Raw genomic sequence first — 19878 nt, forward strand, 5'->3', positions numbered from 1 at the left:
CTCCCAGTGCCCTGGTCAAAATCTCGCTTTCCTTCAAATCTAGCCAAGTCCACTGCTGTCATGAAGCTTCTCTGATTTTCCTTTTCCACACCTCTTGCAGGAAACAATTCTTTTACTCTGGACTCCTCTAGTATTTTAGAATTTCCTCCCTCAAAGCATTTAATCCCCCTCTCCCTTGTTCTGTGATTATTGACGCACTCACCTGAGCTCCCACTGCAGTGATTCAGCATGAGCAGAGCCAGTGAGCACAGAACATGTGCTCACCCACAGCACTAAGCGCTGTGCCTTGCGCTGCACACCTGCTCCATCATTGTGGACTAAAACATTTGTTTACTTCTCCTAAGTGTTTATTACTCCGAAAAAGTTAAATAGCTGTTTTTTAAACAGTTAACAAATTTAATTATTTATTTCTGACGAATTTTGAGGAAGAATAAACCTGTTCATCTGTTCTAACTCATCAGAGAATATAAATATCTTTTTGTAAGATTTGTTTTTAACCAAAGGATTTATCGACAAAAGAAAAAAAATTTTGAAAAAGTATCCTACTGCTTTTTAAAATGCCCTAAATTAAGAATTCGCCTGCTTGCTATATTTTTCTTGACATGTATTAGTATGGTCTAAAGAAAATTTCCAGAGAGAAAGTGATGAGGACATCGTTGAATATATAGGTAAAAATTCAAATGCGTTTAATCCGTGTAACACATGAAATGAATCAGCCTGAATTTACTTCTAAATATACAAGAGATATGACTCACATCTTCAGTGGTACAGAGCAATTCTGTTGTAAAAAGCTAGGAAAAATGTGTAAGAGTTTCAGTAAGGATATTTATTTCCCACCGCATAGAAAAGGACAAGGTAATGGTATGATTATAGTACACTCATGTGTCTTCTTCAAGAATATGAATCTTATAAAAATTAACTAATGTGTTTATAGAGTTCTCTAAATTTAAGGGAAGGTTGTACTTATGTCTTAAATTTGCATACAAGAATTATAGTTTCTGTTAATTATCATGGATGGATTGTTTATATTTGCTGACTGACTGATTGACCTACGTATGTATTTATTCATCGTTGTATTTTTTCTAATTCCAAAAGCATTTGAAGTTGGTCTTAGATTATTACTCAAAGTTGGTGTCCTAATTCCCTATTCAGATTAGGACTTCTGATAAACAACATAATTTTACCTTTTTCCTTTCAGTTTACTTTTTTAAAAACTACTGTATTTGTGGGTAATCTGCTCAAAATTTTTTTACAGTGTTTATGAAATAATGTTGAAGTAGAACATATAGGTGGAGTTTTGCCAAGTGCTGTGTCATGTTGTGCTAGAGACCTAACACTCTGTGTTACTTCACCAGGAGAATTCATCCCTTTTGCTTTATTACAGGTTTGCACTGTAGGTATAAATATAGTAAACAATTGTTGTTTTAAACAAATGATCAGCTGTTTTATTGTGCTTTTCTGTGCTTTTAAAACATATTTGGAGTTTTTTTTTTTAATACAAAAAGGTACAAAGAATTTTATTGTGTATACTTATATAGTCACAGCAGGGTCAGTTATAAATATTTTCTTATATTTGCTTCAAGTTCTTTTCATAAATGCAATATATTTTTGAAAACCAGCTCGGTGAGGTATTGCAGCTGAGGGGCAGCTTCCCTTACTCCCCACTGCTTGCTATTCTCTTCTCCCTCTCAGAGAACTCTCACAGCATTGGGGGTTTTCCTTTCAGTTCATTTAACATGTGTATATATCTGTGAATAGTGCGTGATTTTACGTTTGTATTTTAAATTTGCGTAAACAGTACCACTTTATATGTAGATACCTAGAAAATAGTGCTTTATAATTTTACATTGTTCTCCGGAAGAGACTTTCCATTTCCTCACCTCTTTATACCTAATACTGTTAGAATTTAAATTTTTAGCCAAGTTGATGGATTTGTTTGTTGTGTTTCTGATTTATTGATTACTATACTAAGATTGGGTCTCATTATTTTTTAAAACAAACTTTTACTCCATTAAACTAACGATAGCTGGAGATGCGATTTTGCTTAGCATTTCTGCACTTGTCTTTGTTTGCAGGGGCCAAGCCAGGAGCCTGCAGCATGATGCTGTGTCTGGAGGGTGCACTGTTTCTAGCCTTCCACTAGCCCAGAGTGGCACCAGCTGTTCTTTTTCAGTCTTCTGTGCTGGCTCCTCCTTGCCTCCCCAGCCTCTCACGTAGGCTCCAGGGCTGTGGCCTCTGATCTCTTCTCTTCCTGTCTGCTCACTTTTGTAGGTAGTCTCATCCGGTCTCCTGACTTCAGATACTATCCCTGTGCTAATGATGCCCCAGTTCATTCCAGATGTGGGTATCCTCCTGACTTAACCCGCACCAGTCTCTGCTGGGGTGCCTAATTAGCATCACAGGTCTGATGTGTCCCAGAGCCCTACTTGACCGCTTACCTCTTAAGAAGCACACATCCCTGTAACTTTCTGTCATCCCTTCCAGCTGCTTGCCCAAAAGTCTTGAGGTCATCCTTGATGCCCATCTTTCTCACGTGTTGCTTTTAATCTACCAGTAAAACCTTTTGGCTCTTCACTTCAAAATGTCTTCAGAATCCATCCACTTTTAATCACCTCCACCACCCGACCCCAGCGACATCCTCTCTACTAAGTCATTCTGGAATAGCTCCTGATTGGTCTCTGTGGTTCCACCCTGTTCCTCTACAGGCTGTCTTCAACATCGCAGCCAAAATGGTCTTATAACAATTATGTCATTCCTTTGCTTAAAAGCCCCAGTGGTTTCCTGGCTCATTCAGAGCACTGCTCGGCCACCCACCAGGAGCTCTGTCTTCCTCCTTACCATCTCCCTGAGGCTCGGCGCCCCCATCCTTCCTCCCTCTCGTGCTCAGCTGCAACCACACCCGTCCCCTGCCTCTCTCTTGAACACCCCCAGCAGGCCTCTGTCTCAGGGACTTTGCGCTCCCAGGCGTTCTTAACAGGAAACTCTGTCAAGAATGGCCTCGACCAGATGCTGTGAGACTTAAACGCCCCCCTACCTTCAGCTCTCTAGCAGATGTCCCTTATCAGCGGGGCCTTCCTGAATATAAATACATAGAAATATAAATATGTATAAAAATAAAAGGCATCTCACTCTCTTACTGCCATAATCACTTATGCCCTCTCTCCTGTTTTCTTTTTCCTCATAGCACTTACCACCACCAGACACGTGTGTGTGTGTTTATTATCTATTTCTTCCAATTAGAAAATAAGTTACATAAGGACAAGGGTGATGTTTTGCTCTCTGCTGTATCTCGAGCTCCTTGGGACTATGCCTGGCAAACAGTAGGCAGTAAACAGTTGTTGACTGAATGACTAGAAAAAAAATTCTTTATAATCTTATAGGAAATAATTCAATATTATTAAGTTTAGAATTAGATATAGTCATTTTCCATTAAATTCCTTCACTAAAATCAAACGACAGCTGTGCTACTTGATACCTTCGCTTGTAAATAGTGCTTATATTATATGGCCAAGGTCAGTCAGTATAGGAACTGTTAAAGTGATAATGGCATTTGTTTGTTGATTTGTTATTTATTGGTTTTTGGATCAGATGACTAGAACTCCCCTGAGTTATCTGAAGATAATTCAAGTTTTCCGACTATTCCATGTTCTCATCCTTAGTAATGATCTTTCCAGGTTGATAAAGAGCTGTTCTGTTTTTTAATAGTTCTGGAGGAGAAGAGTTTATTCTCCTTTTGACTGATTTTTTAAAACGTGTCACTTCGGCGCCTATTCAATGTGTGCCGAAGTTACTATCCTCCAGGAGGAGCTCCTGGCCAATGGCTGTGATGTAGCATGAGCCCAAATTCGGCAAGGTTCGCTTCCCAAGCCTGCGATGGGAAAGATCAGTGATGGCCAAGTTTGATCCCAGAAGAAAGGGAAAGAATTTATTTATCCCTACGCTGCTTCATTTGGAAGACTGTTGGTGAGGTGGGAAAGGAAGGGCAAGCATTCTAGACCAGGGAGTTGCTTGGGCAAAGACACACAGATTGGGGAAGAGGAATAGCGCATAAGAGTGTGACGGGGACGGAAAGACAGAGAGTTCCACAGGGCCCAAGACTGGGAAGCGGGCTGGGGAATGGGTAATAGATGCTCTGCAGGGGAGTTTCAGCATGAGAACTGCCATTTCGGGTTTAAACTCTACTCACTGGGTCTAGATACAATCAGCACCCCTCTCATGCCAGTTTATACCCATTTCATGTTTCTGACACTTGAAAACTATTATTTTTCTAAATAGTCAATGGCACATAAAGTGTTTCCTTGATTCCAAAAGTCTGAACTAAAATTGTTTAAACCCATTGTCTCTTTAGGACCACGTATATCTGACTATTATTCTGGACTATGTTCTCAAATATTCTTGAGACAAGATGAAAGATAACAGGGCTTTTAATTTGTGACCCTTGAATTTTCCTTATCGAGGCTTGTTATTTGTTCGTTTTTTGCTTTTGCTGCTGTTTTATTTTATAGTGGGAATTTAAACAGTAATGACAAAAAGAAGCGTGTTTCATGAAGTGGATGATGCCAGTCAGCAACAATAATATTAAATATTTCCACAGACAAAAGCCTTTTTTCTGGATGGATGAGTGGTTTACAAAAGAAGTACCTTAAAGACTTCAGCCTCTCTCATTCTCCAGCAGATGGAGTTTGACAGCTTAGATGGGAAGTCTGAAATAATTTTCCCTTGTGGTATCCTGTTTTGTATGTCTGTGTGTAAATGCATAATGACTGATTTGGAAATATCGCTGTCTGTGTATTAAACTAGGAAGCATTGTTTCCCCTGGAATGAGTTTCTCCTCTGGGCCTGGACCACTGTGGTGTAGAACTTTCACCACAGAATAGACTCTTGTGAAAGATAAGGCCTTGACTTGTCCTGCTTTATCATTTCGGTATATGTTTTAAAACCTCGCTCCAGTCGACTCTATAAAGATGTTATAAAGAGAGCAATGGGTTAGAAAGTGTTTCATTTTGCTAACAGTTTTATTTTCCCAGGACAAATGCAGATGATTACTATATTAGACATATAGGAGGAGTAGAAGAAATGGCTGACTTAAAACCTGAAGAAGGAGAATAAATGTTTCTGGTACTACGGTTTTCAGTTTCGAAGTGGACAGCCCAGCAGAACAAAGCTAGGGAGGCCCAGAGGCTGGTCTCTATCCAGGGGGTTCACACGCCTGGTTCTCCGTCGAGTGAGTTCACATGCCTGGTTCTCCCCCGCATCCTCTTCACACCCCAACGCATCTCTACCTCCCCCATCATAGAGAACACCTGCCCCTCTTAGGGATCAGGCTCCTGGCAGCAGCTCCTTTTGAGAAGTGAGCCACTCTTTAGGAGCCTCTGCCATTCTTGAGAGTCTGGCCTGACAGTGTATTCTCCATTGTCTTAGCCCAGTAAATGAAGATAAGTGAGAACATCGCATCGTGTAATGTGGGATTTTAACACATAAACATGCTCTCTTTTCCTTTTAATGCTGAACAACTTTTTGTGGGATCATGGGGTCTTGATATCATCTCTCGTCTTCTTAATCCAACATAATTCGAATACTAATCCTGCTATACAAATATACTGCTAGGATTTCATTTGCTGTATGTCAACAGTCGAAACTCAGGAAAATGCTCTAGTTTTGTCAGCAGTAAGGGGCCACAGCAGTTATCAAAGTCAGCCACTTACTTTTATCCCAAACAGTGATTTTAGTGGCTTTTCAGACACCTTCCATTATGCCTTCACACCTACAGTTATCGAGGGCTCTCTGGTCTAGCTATTTGAGAACTGAAAATCCAGAATAATCCTGGAAACTTGTTTATTCCCTAGATTCTCCCAAACACAGTTGAAGTTTGTTGTTTCATCATGCTAACAGATTATAGATGACTATTAGATAATACAGTGCTTAAAGAAAAATGGCCCACATCAGGAGCCACATGTCTTCTCAGAAACCAGTGCGATGAAACATCAAATCTTGATCAATATGAAAACTGTTTTCTCTGTTTTGGTAGCTACTTCCTATTTCCTAACAACAGGGTGGGAGTGACATCAGTAGTGGAGTCCTGCAGCATGTGAAGAAGGAATGTTAGACTCGGTCTGCTTTTCTGAAAGTGACATATGAGTCTCGATGATCTGGGTAAGCCTTTTTTTAAAAAGGACAAAATTTGGGAGACCCGATTGTAAATCTAAAAAGAAAAGTCTCAACACTTGCCAGTGTTTGCAGAATAGCACCCAGAAACCTAAGGATTGTGTTTTTAGATTCATAGGATACCTTTGGGGGCTTAGTCATTTAATTGATCTTTTATATAGCATAAAGATAATCATCACCAGGAAATGTCTCTGAGCTTTCATTCATTAAACAAAATGCACTAAATACTTGCAGGCAGTCAGGCAGTGTTACTACAAAGCACCCCAGTGTAGTATTTATTTTTTAAACATCATCACCACTTTGTAATACTTTGGTCAGCTCAGAGCGTTCTGGAAAAACACAGGCCTTATGCTATGTTTATGATGAGTTACTCTCTTATTTGGTTTTTCACCAAAGGTTTTCTCCAGATTCATTTCTAATTAACATCAGTGTTTTCCAGGCATTAGCTTCAGTCTTTTATCTTTTAGGGATCCTAGACCTGTTCTCTACTCTGCCAGCCATGCCATACTCAGATTATCATTCACCATCTTATTGTGGCTGGTCCCTGGTTGATAAAGAATGTTCGTTAAAGGGTGATATGAAAATGATGTGATGAAAGGCCACAGATCCCTTCTGAATTCTTTACCACCCTTAGCAACAGCAGACTCTGTGGCTGGGCTACCTGTCTTATCTTTTCATAGATGGAATTCTTGTTCTGATTCTCAATGGAATAAATTAGGGGGTGTTAGAACACGTTTATTTTTAATTAAGCAAGAGGAATTATAAATTTTTATAAGCCAGCCATTAAAATGTGGACATTTGGCATTTAAAAGAAGTTTCTATTTAGTTTAAAACTAGCACCTTAAGCTGCAGTGGTAAGAAATGCTCATGGGAAGCCTAATCCCTCAGCCCTGCTGCACATTTTCTTGTTTTCTTGCCATAAAACATGATATAGCCTCAGGAATTTTGTTCTTGTGTTCTTGGGGTATTAGTGACTACATTTTAGTTTTCACCTTTTGTGTCAAAAATCAGGCCGCCAGCAATTTGCTTTTCATCCTTTGATCCAAAGAATGTTTTCGTCAACAAATGCTGGACTTCAGTGCAAGGAATGTTAATGTGTACCCTCAGCTGCCAGCTAGGAGAACCGTTTAACATGACGAAGTGCAGTGAGAAACATTTTTGTTGGACTTTAATTACTTACAGTAAAGATGATGTTTCATCACAAGGTTTTAAAACCTGTATCACATTTACTCTTAAAAATAATTTAAGTGAATTTTTAAAAATTACTAGCAGAGCTTTTTTTTTTCCCAGATGAAACCTGTAGAATATATTTTCATCGAGATTTTTACAGAACACATTATTACTCTTTTTAAGAAACACTTCCATATGTAGAATATGAAACCATAATAGGCCTTAGGATTGATACTTAAAGCAGTGCTAATACTATTTTGAATGACACACACATGACAGTCTTTTGGTTTACTTTCTAAAGTTAACAAGCTTTAAACTCTGGTGCATTATGTTCTGAATGATGTTTTCATCTTCAAAATATATATATTATTGTATTCACATGCTTTAAAATTTTTTTCCCTAGGTTGCCATTGTTAATCTGGCTTTCAGAGTAATATTCCTAAACATAAGTGAAAAACAGAAGCAGGCAAACTTCCAGCAATAAAAGAAGGCTGCTGCTGAGTGTGGGTGGGCTGGGGATCGGTGCCCTCAGGGGCCCCTTCTCTCAGGGAGCTCCTCCTGCCGCTTTTGCGACTCTGGCTCTTCCAGCAGGTGTCACTGTCTGGCAGCAGTGGCAGGCAGGTTGTGGTTCACCTGACTGATCTTCAGACAGTAACTTTTAAAATCTATCTTGAGGGAAGTTGTTTGGTATAACAACAGCACATAATTTTATCAAAACCTTTACTTTGGACAAAAACGTTGCTACATTATATGCCTGCTTTTTCCCTCATGAATTGAAATTCACAGAAAATAAAGGAATTAGTCTTGTGCTGATATAAAATTTTATTGAGTATTGGAAACATTTGTTTATAACGAGAGGGGAATGTGTCTGGGAGGACGTATTTAAATGGAACTTTTAGGATCATTTATTTATGAATTTGCTAAGCAAATATAGTTTCCTTAGGTCTGTTTTGGAGTTATCCGATGGCTGCAAAGGGTAGGCCACAGTGCTTACCCTCTTGATGTATGGGTCTGTATTACATACACCAAGAAAGCAACAATTGTAATAGAAAGGGAAAAAGTCAGTATCTGTTACTGGCGTAATGACAGGCTCCTAAGTTCGTAGAAACCTGTTTTAGAATCCTGGCTTTGGTGCATTCTAATCAGATACAGTACAAGCTTCCTAGCTTGCTTGTGGAAGATGGGTGTAATATCAACAACTCTGTCATGGGGTGGTGGTTAGGTTTAAACGTGGAAGGTAATATGGCATAGATGTTGGCAAACTTTTTATGTCAAGGGCGGGATAGTAAATATTTTAGTCTTTGCAAGCCATGTTTTCTCTGTCATGACTGCTGAACTTTGTGATTGTAGCACAAAAGCAGCCATAGACAGTATGGAAACAAATGAGCCTGGCTGTGTTCCAATTAAACTTTATTCACAAGAACCGGTGGAGAGCCACATGCAGCTGGTGACCATATTTTGCCAGTCGCTGATACACAGTTACTCAACATACTATCATAGTCATTATATTAAGTAACGTGCAGTAGCGAAGTGAGCAGTGTCACAGAGTCAAATAAGACAAGTTTTCTGAGTCCAGTACAAGTCCTTGTTCTTTCTTCACTGGCTTGTTGATCACAGGCAAGGCACTTTTCTTTTCTGGGTCCTATGTCAGTATGACTTCTGATTCATCAGCAGTGTCTTCTTTGCGGGGCAGGAGCAGTGTTAAGGGGGACAGGGAATTACATTAAAGACTTTTATTCGTATGAATCCAAACAGAGGACAGAGTTGTCTGGGCTTTTTGTTTTGGTGCCATGAATATTTAAAAGGATACCATTGACTTCTGTTCATTTAAGCTACCCATTTTATCTTTCCTCTATTACCCCAGAATATCAATCCTGCTTAACAAATATGTAATGATTCAAAATTCATTTGTAGATTTTTAAACTTTGACGGTGGTTTCTTCTAGCAGAGATTTCAGATACTATGTATTCAGAGACAGAAACAACATTCTGTACTTATCTCAGTGAAGGAAACCAGGAAAGGAATCTCAGCCCCTCCTACTCCCTCTGCAAGCTATAGGCATGTGACTTGTCCAGGAGGGGAGAAAGGTCCAGAGAAGCCACCTTGTGTGTCTTCCTACCCATACTGCAAATCCTGACTGAAATTTGATATAATCAAGGCAAAAACAGATTAAAGTGGAGCCAGTTTTACACTCCCCATTAAAAATATATGGTGTTCATTTTAAATTATTAATATCATGTGCATATACTAAAGAAGAAATCAGCATGCTTCTTGAAAAAATATATAAATAAAAATTTAAAATACTTATAACTGATTCTTAAACTTTTATACAATGTAGTGTATTTGAAATTTTTAAAGTTCCATTATTTACATTCTCTTTGGGGACTGCATTTTATATATTCTGTTATTTGTAATCAAATAATTATATGATGCTTTAAATGTCTGTACCTACAAACATTGAATTCATGCATATTTATAAGCCAGCTTATTGACTGTAATTTATTGTTGACCTTTCTGATTATTCTGTGGTTAGATTTTTAAAATATGATTGAGTGTGGAATGTCTAGACATAGACTAACATGGGTTTGAATCTCAGCTCTGACATTTATGAGTTGTGGGCTCAACACTTTAAAAGTAATTTACCGCATTTTTCATCTTTTAAATCATTCAGTGAGAAAAAGTCAGCTCCTTAATTAGTCCTTGTTTTAATTATGATCAAATAGTATTGGTTTGTACAGAGTGGTACTAACTTAGCATCCAGGCTATGGATGGCTGCCCCTGGAATAGAGCCATTGAGTCATCATATGTACAATAGAATAAGAAATGCAAAATATATATATATATATAGATACAAGATAAGAGTGCTTTCAGTTAGTAAGAATTTAAAATGTGTATCTAGGTTAGAGTGAATTTAGGTGAAATTTTCTGTGCTTCCAAATTAAGCATCAGAAATGTCGAAATTGATTTCAGGAATTGATAGTGCCCTATTAAACAACAAGAAGACAGAGGTACTTGTGAGAAGTCTTGATTTGACTATGAGGCTAATGGGGGGTGTTTGTTGTGCAAGCTTATCTGAGAGAATACTGGTATCAGTAGAGTAAAAGACCCTAGAGCATTGGCAGATATTTTTTAGAATTCTGTTTTATAAAGGATAATTTTAGTCTTACAGAAAAGTTGCAAAACTAGCATAGAGAGTCCCTTGTCCATTCTTTGTCTTACCTCGCCTGTGTCCACCTCTTACATAACCACAGGATGTTTGTCAACACTAAGAAATTAACCTTGGTTCAGTATTACTAACTGAACTCATGCAGATTTCACCAGTTTTCCCACTACATCCATTTTCTGTCCCAGATTCCACATCAAGAATATTGAGACCTGGCACGGTGGCTCACGCTTGCTTTCCCAGCACTTTGGGAGGCCATAGTGGGTAGATCACAAGATCAGGAGTTCAAGACCAGCCTAGCCAATACGGTGAAACCCCGACTCTACTAGAAATACAAAAATTAGCTGGGCGTGGTGGCGAGCACCTGTAGTCCCAGCTGTTTGGGAGACTAAGGCAGGAGAGTCGCTTGAACCCGGGATCACGCCACTGCACTCCAGTCTGGGCAACAGAGTGAGGTTGCCAGGGTTACCTCAGACAGGACCTTACTTTCCATGCCCTTAGCGTGGCTGTGCAATTCATCCAGCTGCAGTCAGAGTCATCCGTCTCAGCTTGCATTCCTCCTAGGTATACCTCACATTCTGGTTGATTCTGTTTTTATTTACTTACAGTAAAGTTTATTTACTCACACGTACTAAGGTGTATAGTACGTGGTTTTTGACAAATGCATAGAATTGTATGTTCATCACATGGACACAGGGAGGAGAACATCATACATTGGGGGGTGGGGGACAAGGGGAGGGAGAGCATTAGGACAAATACCTAATACATGCAGGGCTTAAAGCCTACATGATCGGTTGATGGGTGCAGCAAACCACCATGGCACGTGGATACCTATGTAACAAACCTGCACGTTCTGCGCATGTGTCCTAGAACTTTAATAAATATAACAAGAATCATATATTCATCCCCCCTTTCTTTTCTAATGTTGTTAATTTGTATCTTGTCTCTTTCCTTCTGGACTAATGTTACCAGAGAATTTTTCTAACAACCCAGCTTTGGGTTTCATTGCCTTTCTCTATTTTTCTTTTTTCGATTTTATCATTTCTGTTCTCATTTTTATTGTTTTCTTCTCTCTCCTTGCTTCAAGTTTAGTTTGATCTTCTTTTTCTGATTTCTAAAACTGAAAATTTAGGTTTATCTGAGACTCTTCTTTTCTAATGTAAGTATTGTATATAATAAATTTCCCACTGACCACTGCATTAGTTATATCCCACAAAGTTTGACTGTTATATTTTAATTTTCATCCAGTTGAAAATATTTTGAAATTTTTTGAGACTGAAAATCAACCCAATGAATATTTAGAGATTTTTTTTTTTTTCAACTTCTCAGTTTAGGGGTACATGTGTGGGCGGGATTACAGGTTTGTTACATAGGTAAACATGCCGTCGTAGTTTGCTGCACAGATCAACCCATCAGCTAGGTGTTAAGCCCAGCATCCATTTGCTCTCCTTTCTGATGTTCTCCACCCACACCCCATCAGCCCCCAACAGATAGGCCCCAGTGAGTATTGTTGCCCACAGTGTGACCATGTGTTTTCATCTTTCAGCTCCAACTTGTAAGTGAAAACATATGGTATTTGGTTTTCTGTTCCTGCGTTAGTTTGCTGAGAATGATGGCTTCCAACTCCAGCAAAGGATATGATCTCATTCATTTTTATGGCTGTAGAGTATTCCACATTTTCTTTATCCAATCTGTCATTGATGGGCATTCAGGTTGATTCCATGTCTTTTCTATCGTGAATGAATATATGCACACGTGTATCTTTATAATAGAATGATTTCTGTTCCTTTGGGTATATACCCAATAATGGGATTGCTGGGTCAGATGGTATTTCTGCAGAGTGCTAGGTCTTTGAGGAATTGCCACACTGTCTTCCACAATGGGAGTTTACACTCCCACCAATAGTGTCGAAGCATTCCTTTTTCTCTACAACCTCACCAGCATCTATTGTTTAACTTTTTAATTAATGATAGCTATTCTGACTGACATGAGATGGTATCTCATTGTGGTTTTGTTGTGCATTTCTGTAATGATCAGTGATGCTGAGCTTTTCTTCATGTTTTCTGGCTGTATGTATGTCTTTTGAGAAGTGTCTGTTCATGTCCTTTGTTCGCTTTTTTAATGGGGTTGTTTTTTTCTTATAAACTTGTTTAAGTTTCCTGTAGACTCTGGACATTAGACCTTTATCAGATGGATAGATTGAAAATTTTCTCCCATTCTATAGGTTGTGTGTTCACTCTGCTGATAGTTTTTTTTGGTGTGCAGAAACTCTGTAATTTAATTAGATCCCATTTGTCAATTTTTGCTTTTGTTGCAATTGCTTTTGGCATTTTTATCATAAAATCTTTGTCTGTGCCTATATCCTGAATGATATTGCCTAGATTTTCTTCTAAGGTTTTCATAGTTTTAGGTTTTACATGTAAGTCTTTAATCCATCTTGAGTTAATTTTTGTATATGTTGTAAAGAAGGGGTCCAGTTTCAATTTTCTGTGTATGGTTAGCCAGGTCTCCCAGCACTATTTGTTAAATAGGAACTTGTCCCTGTTGCTTCTTTTTGTCAGGTTTGTTGAAGATCAGATGGTTGTTGGTGTGCAGACTTATTTCTGAGATCTGTATTCTGTTCCATTGATCTGTGTGTCTCTTCTCATACCAGTATCATGCATATGTTTTTAATTCTGAAATAATTTGACGGTTTTTCAGATATCTTCCAATTAATTAATTTCTGATTTAATTTTGTTTTCATGTAAAAACACATTCTGTGTGGTTTCTACTGATTGAAAATAGTTGAGGTTTGTTTTGTAGCTCAAAGTATAGTATATACTGGTGAATGTTCCGCATACACTTACATGAAAAGTATGTTCTGCTGTTCAGTGCAACATTTCTGTTAATGTCTTTTAGGTCTTGGTAGTGTTTTACGGCTCTTTTATGTTCTTCCTGATTTTCTATTTCCGTATTCTATCAATTACTGATAGTGTATTATTGAAATCTTCAACTATGATCATGGATTTATTTATTTATTTCAGTTTCCGCTCTTCATTTTGAAGCTCTGTTTAATTGCGTACACACTTAGGATTGTTATTTTTATAGGGATAATCTATATCATTAGGTAATGCTCTTGTTTATCCTCCCTTATATTCAAAATCCACTTTGTCTGATGTTAGTATAGTTTTTGCAGCTGTATTTTAGTTATTGATTTGTGGTATATCTTTCTCTAGACTTTTACTTTCAACCTATTTATGTCTTTATATTAATATTTAAAGTGCATTTTTATATACACTGTATACATGGGACTTGCTTTTTATTCAATCCTAGTCATTTCTGTCTTTTAATTTATGTGTTAGACCACCCCTTTTAATGTTATTTGACTAGTTGGAATAAAACGTACCATATTGGCCGCTGTTTTCTGTTTGTTTCGTTTTGAGTTTCCGTTTTCATTTTATGCCTTCTCTAGTATTAATCAAGTGTTTTTTATGATCCTGTTGTATTTCCTCTATTAACTTATTTATACCTTTAAAAATTTTTGGTTGTCTATCTTCAAATAATATTCCATTGTTTTATATGGAGCCTAAAGACTTTACTGCAGTATGTACACAGAGCTCTTCCTTTCCATCTTTTATACTAGTGTGGTCATACGTTTTTACATTTACATTTACTATGAATGCACAGTACATTGTTACTTTTTTTGTTTTAGACATCAGGTATCTTTAAGAGCAATTTAAAAATAAGAAAAAAACCTGTATCCTCATTTAGTCAGTTTTCACTGCTCTTTGTTTCTTTGTGTAGATCCAGGCGTCCCATCTGATGTTATGTTCCTTCTGCCAGAGGAACTTCTTCACGTTTATTGTCTACTAGGTCAAGCAGCTGGCCATGAATCCCCTCAGTTTTTGTTTTTCTAAGTCTGTATTTCTCTTTCATCTTTGAAAATTATTTTCAATGGGCATAGAATTCTGGATTTGACCATTTTTCTTGATGTTGTTGCTGTATTTTTTATTTGCACCGTTTTCATTTAATTGTTTTTAATTGTTTTAATCTCTCAGCTGAAAGTCCCGTCTCTTACTGTCTACGTTTCCCTTTAGAGCCTCCAGCGTATTAATAATAGTTCTTTTTAATTCTCGGTCATTTCTAACTTTGGTGTCGTAGCTGACTGTGGTTCTGATGATTGATTTGTCTCTTTGGAGTGTATTCTTTTCTTGCCTTCTTGCATGCCTTATAATTTTGTGTTGAAAGCTGTACATCTTCTATAAGACAGTAGAGACCCATGGAAGTGGTTTGTATGCCTAGAAATGGGCGTGCCTCTCCTTCCTACAGGCCTTTAGTCTGGAAGTTCAAGTTTATCTGCTTAGGAATGGGCTGGGTATGAGAGATTTATTGTCACAGCAGCTATCCTCACTGCAGCAGAGGCTTCACGTTCCTGTAGAGATACCTTGTGTTTTGGGTGGGGGTTGGATCACAAGAACGTCTTCTGTTCAGTTCTAGTTTTAGGTCTTCCTTTTGCACTGTGCCTCAGAAAGGCGGTCTCTGCACATTCTTGTTCTCCTGTTTCTTTCCTAGCACTGTTTTGTTACCTGTAATTCTAAGCCCCTTAGCGTGGCATTGTGGGGTGATGAGGAGGATGGGGTGCTGTCTCTGTTCCGGTTGGGTTTAAGTCTCATACCTGCACCATTGTCTTAGGTTTCTGGGCTGTGGCCTTTTCAGTTGTGCTTCACTCCCCCAAGTGTTGCGGGGGTTCCTGTGGAATCCTGTGCCTCCCAAAGGAGGCAAGTTGTGTGTGTGTGTGTGTGTGTGTGTGAGTGTGTTTCCTATTCCCATTCCCCACTGCGGTGTTTTCACTGGTGTCCTAAGGACAGCCGTGTATGTTGCCCTTCTCACAGGCTAGGTCTTCTGTTTTCCTGGTGGAGACAGGAGACGGATCCCGGTGGAGCTCTTTGCCACTCCTGTATGGTTGCTGCTTCTCTCCCCCGTATCCGGACCACAGTGGACACTTCTTACCGCTCCTCCCTGTAAGCACTTGGGAGGTGATCATGACATAGGTCCTAAGAGAGAATGTAACCCCCGGAGGTTTCACACAGTCTTGGCAAACCCACTCTTGACTTTAAGCAGATGCTTGAGCAGGACTCTTCTGACCAGGGTTCTGTTGTGTCTGCCCTTGAAGACACAAACTTGTGTCTCCTTAAGATACTGGGCTGTTGATTATCTGGTACCTCAGCTTATTGATGGTTTGGAAAAAGTCATAAATTTAGTTAGGCTGTGTATGTGTGTGTGTGTGTGTGTGTTTGCGCGCGCGCGCGCGCGTGTGTGTGCACATGCACGCGTGCGTGCATGCGTGCGTTTGTGTGTTTAAACAAGTCCCATACTCATTAGACTTTATAGCAAGATCAGCCTTGAATGAAATCATTGTTTCTCTCCAGTAACTTGTTCTTTCGGTCATCCAGTTCTCTCTAGTCTTTTTAAAAATTTTTCTTTCAAAGAAGATACTTCTCTGAAAAAAAAAACCTAATTTGCTACTGATGTGGCAAATTCAAGTCAAATTGAGGATGACTCGAATTTTAGAATGCCAAACATCAAGCAAGGTAGAGAAGTAGCTGAGACGCAAGAGTCTGGGCATTTACCCAGAAATCACACATTCTATCTCTACAGAGGCCCCGAGAGCCATTCAGTACATTGTTATTATTTTATTTCATTACTCATTTTACAGCATAATAGTAGAACCCTAAAAGCAAAAGGCTTGTGAAATCACATGCTAAAAAAAACCTAAATACGTTTCATCTTTGAATTTTTTAATTATAAAAGTAGCACACATTTGTGATAAATTATATAAAATGTCAAGTTCTTTTCATCCTCTAGGAATAACCACCCTCAGATCTTTTGTATGGGTCCTCTGAGACTTTTCCCTAAGAACTTATTTTTGTCATATACAAGGAAAAAGTAGTAAAAAATTAATATCTAGGCCGTTTGGGAAAGGAAGCCTATTGCTTGTTGCTCTGTTTATAGTTTTTTCCCTCTTCAAAAAATACCTGTAAGTGCAGAATGTATCACAGCTAAACTGTACATTGTCTAATGTCACCTTTATCATATCTTAGTGACATTCCTCCCCATAACTAAAGTTTATTAAGCTTTCTGTGGAAAAGAGCCTCTAATTTGCAAGGTTTTTGAAAATGTGAAGAGTGTAAAAGTTCCACATGAGCTTATGAGAATTTTGAAGCTATTTCCTGTATCATCTTGAAGATTCCTTGTTAAACTCAGTTTCACGTGATGTTATGAGGCTGATATTCACGACTTTTAGATAATATCCCCCTCTGTGAGAAATGGGTTGAAGCATACCACAGAAAAAAAATGACAGGAAATTTTAGCATCTCTCTTAGTGAATTTGAAGGCTTACACGTTAGGCGAATATGACGACATGAAGGACAGTTGAAACATGCCCGTGCCAACCAAAGGACGAAGCTAAAGCACAAGTCTGATTGAAAGAGTCCGCTTGAGCCAGAGTAAGGACAGCTGCCCAGATGACTCACCCAAACTGCTTGGCCTTTGTTACAGGCAGATTTTTAAAGGCAAAACAAAACCAAACCGGGGTAGGAGGGCAGGCGGAGGGGGACGGTGTTACCAAGTAGACTGCTAGAAAGTTCTGTCGGGGCTTCTCATTGATATACAGAAGTAACGGTGATTAGTGACCGCCCACCCATGGCGAAGTGACAGACTGTGGGAATGTCTGCGCCGCATTACTAGGTGAATTCACAGCTCCCTGTGGCGATGGGAAGCAGTTTCAGTGACATGGGGAGTAGGATGTGATAGCTGTCTCATCTTAACGCCTCTCTGGGGCCCAGTCATTTGAAAGGGCCCACATTCCTCAAATAACATTTCTCTTCTCTCCTCATCGATAATACTATTCAAATCTGAAGAAAATTTATTTTGCTCATAAATACCAACAGCCATCAGTGGTTTGTGTTTAATTTGTTCAATAAAAAGAAGATACAAAATAGAGAAAACGCTCAGGAAAAGAGTTACGTTGAACTCTATTAATTTTCTATGCAGTTCACTTGTGTTTTAAAGATTTTCAAGTGCAATCTTAGAGGCCTTCATGTCCTTGTCTCTTGATTCCCCTCCGCCTGCCTCCTTCCCCTTCTGAGTCGTGTGGCGTTCCTCATCCCTGACCTGGCCCTTCCCACAGAGCCGCCCTCCTCTGAATCCTGATGGCTGACTGCCTTCCCCTTCCCCAGGGCCTTCTCAGCCAGGCCAGAGGCTTGCTGTGGGCAGGGTTCTTGTCTTTTATCATCCTCCCAGAGCTGCCAAGCCAATTAAAAATTTTAAAAACAGCATTCGTGCACTTGCAAAGCATTCCATCACATATCTTCTTGGTTGTTCTTATTAGATGAAAAACAGAGATTCAGTTATGAGCGGTCTGGATATGATCTTGAAGAATCTGATGGCCCAGATGAGGACGATAATGAAAACGAAGACGATGACGAGGACAGCCAGGCTGAATCAGTTCTGTCGGCTGCACCCTCGGTCACAGCCAGCCCGCAGCACCTCCCATCTAGAAGTAGCCTTCAGGACTCTGTGAGTGCTGATGAGGACAGCAGAATCACTGATGGCTTTTCTGGGGTACACACGGACCCAATGGACATTCTGCCCAGGGCGTTGCTCACCAAAATGACCGTTCTGAGCACAGCACAGTCTGACTACAGTAGAAAGACACTCTCTCCGGGGAAGGCCAGGCAGCGCACCGCAAGAGATGAAAATGACACAATTCCGTCTGTAGACACTTCCAGGTCCCCTGAAGCTGCACCCAGGTCCCCGTGTCATCAGATGTCTGTGGACTACCCTGAATCTGAAGAAATTCTGAAAAGTTCTGTAGCAGGAAAAGCTATTGCTGTAACACAGGTAAATGATTGGCAGTTTTCTTTTTAACCTATTAAATATGGGAGCTTAATGGCTTAAGGAAATAATGCACCTAAGTGATTTATTTAGGCCAGATTAGTTTGTGTGGCTTTATTTTTTTTTCTGGTATTTAAGGGCAGAGGACATTTTGACCCTTCGGAGTCTAGTTGAGTATGCTAAACAGTTGAGGTATTTTATTGTGAATCTGTGAAAGAACCAAATGGTTCTTGAAAAAATACCCATTTATTTTTATTGGCTTTTTGAAAAATTTCTGAAATTAAAACAAACAAACAAACATATGTGACAATGGCAAACACAAGTCCCGCAACTGATTTATCCACTGGCTCCTTCCGAGCTGTTTTTCCACTGGTGCTGATATGATGATGGCTTTTCAATGAATTATCCAAACATGTTGGACTTTGCCCCCATTGGCAAGACAGCTACCAGTTTCTATGGCAAAGTTAATGTGACCTGAAAACACATCAAGAAGTTCACTTTGCTTGAATGATCACATTGCTGCAGCAGCTTGGGAGAGCTTTCTGCCCAAGAACTAGTTCAGGGCAGACACAGGCCTCCAGAAAGTCACGCTCCTTGCGCTGTGAGTCCCTGCTCTACCTCTGGCTGTTTCGTGACAAATGATTAATTCTGGGAGGAATACATTCTTCTCTCATTGACAGTTCTCTTACTTCTAGTATGTATTGAATATTGCAGTAGGATTTATTTCTAATTGTGGCAGATTTTAGGTTGCTAGGGAAGACTGGAGAAAAAATAAGACTATATAAAAGCTTGGATTTCTACAGACTTGTCTAAATTCTTATAGTTTAGTTATATTACACTGATGTTTAAATTACCTTAATAAATTAGATTAATATGTAAATTAATGTAGCTCTTTAATATAGATAGTTATTATCAAGAAAAGGCTAATATTTAGATAATAATCTTGGGTGGAAGGGAGGATGGGCTGGATTTATTTCGTCCGGTTACAGTTCATTTCTTTAATATTGGCTGCCTGTGCTGTAAGCGTCTCTATCCCAAACCCTCTCAGATACTTAGCAGTGCCTGGAAATCTGTTTTTCAGCAGACATTTCATAAACTTGCGAATGAATAGACAAATATCCGGAGACCTTTTTCTTAGAAACACCTCTTCACAGATAATTATTGGGTTCATTTTTTTCCCCATTGACTTGACGCAGCCAACTAAGATCTCTCAATTTCTAAATAACTCTTAATCTCTAAAATAGGGTGGAGCTGGTAGTGTCAGAAACAGAAAGAATAACAAAAATGACAGCCCAACAATATAGCTGTGTCCACTTCTCAGGATTATTCTCTGTGTACAGTGTGACAAAATCCAGGAAGTTTGCTTGAGACATGCAAAAGACCATACAAGATGTATTGCCATTATTTCTACTAGAAAAGAAAAAAAATAAAGATGTAATAGATTTTTTAGTTGGAAGTTTATTTTTAAAAATCAAAAAATAATTTCATTGCCACAAACATCATTT

General features: G+C 39.0%; 1 protein-coding gene across 4 annotated transcripts in view; it reads left to right on the forward strand.

Moving 5' to 3' along the window:
* HIVEP1 (HIVEP zinc finger 1) overlaps positions 1-19878 on the forward strand; it is a 145401-nt gene that overhangs the window by 123694 nt on the left and 1829 nt on the right. For all 4 annotated transcript variants that reach the window (XM_074398435.1, XM_074398436.1, XM_074398437.1 and 1 more), the window contains exon 8: positions 17868-18379. In XM_074398435.1, coding sequence (XP_074254536.1) covers positions 17868-18379 — 512 coding nt within the window. The remainder of the gene's footprint in view (positions 1-17867; positions 18380-19878) is intronic.

Source organism: Saimiri boliviensis, chromosome 4 (assembly GCF_048565385.1).
Source record: "Saimiri boliviensis isolate mSaiBol1 chromosome 4, mSaiBol1.pri, whole genome shotgun sequence".
Classification (NCBI taxonomy): Eukaryota; Metazoa; Chordata; class Mammalia; order Primates; family Cebidae; genus Saimiri; species Saimiri boliviensis.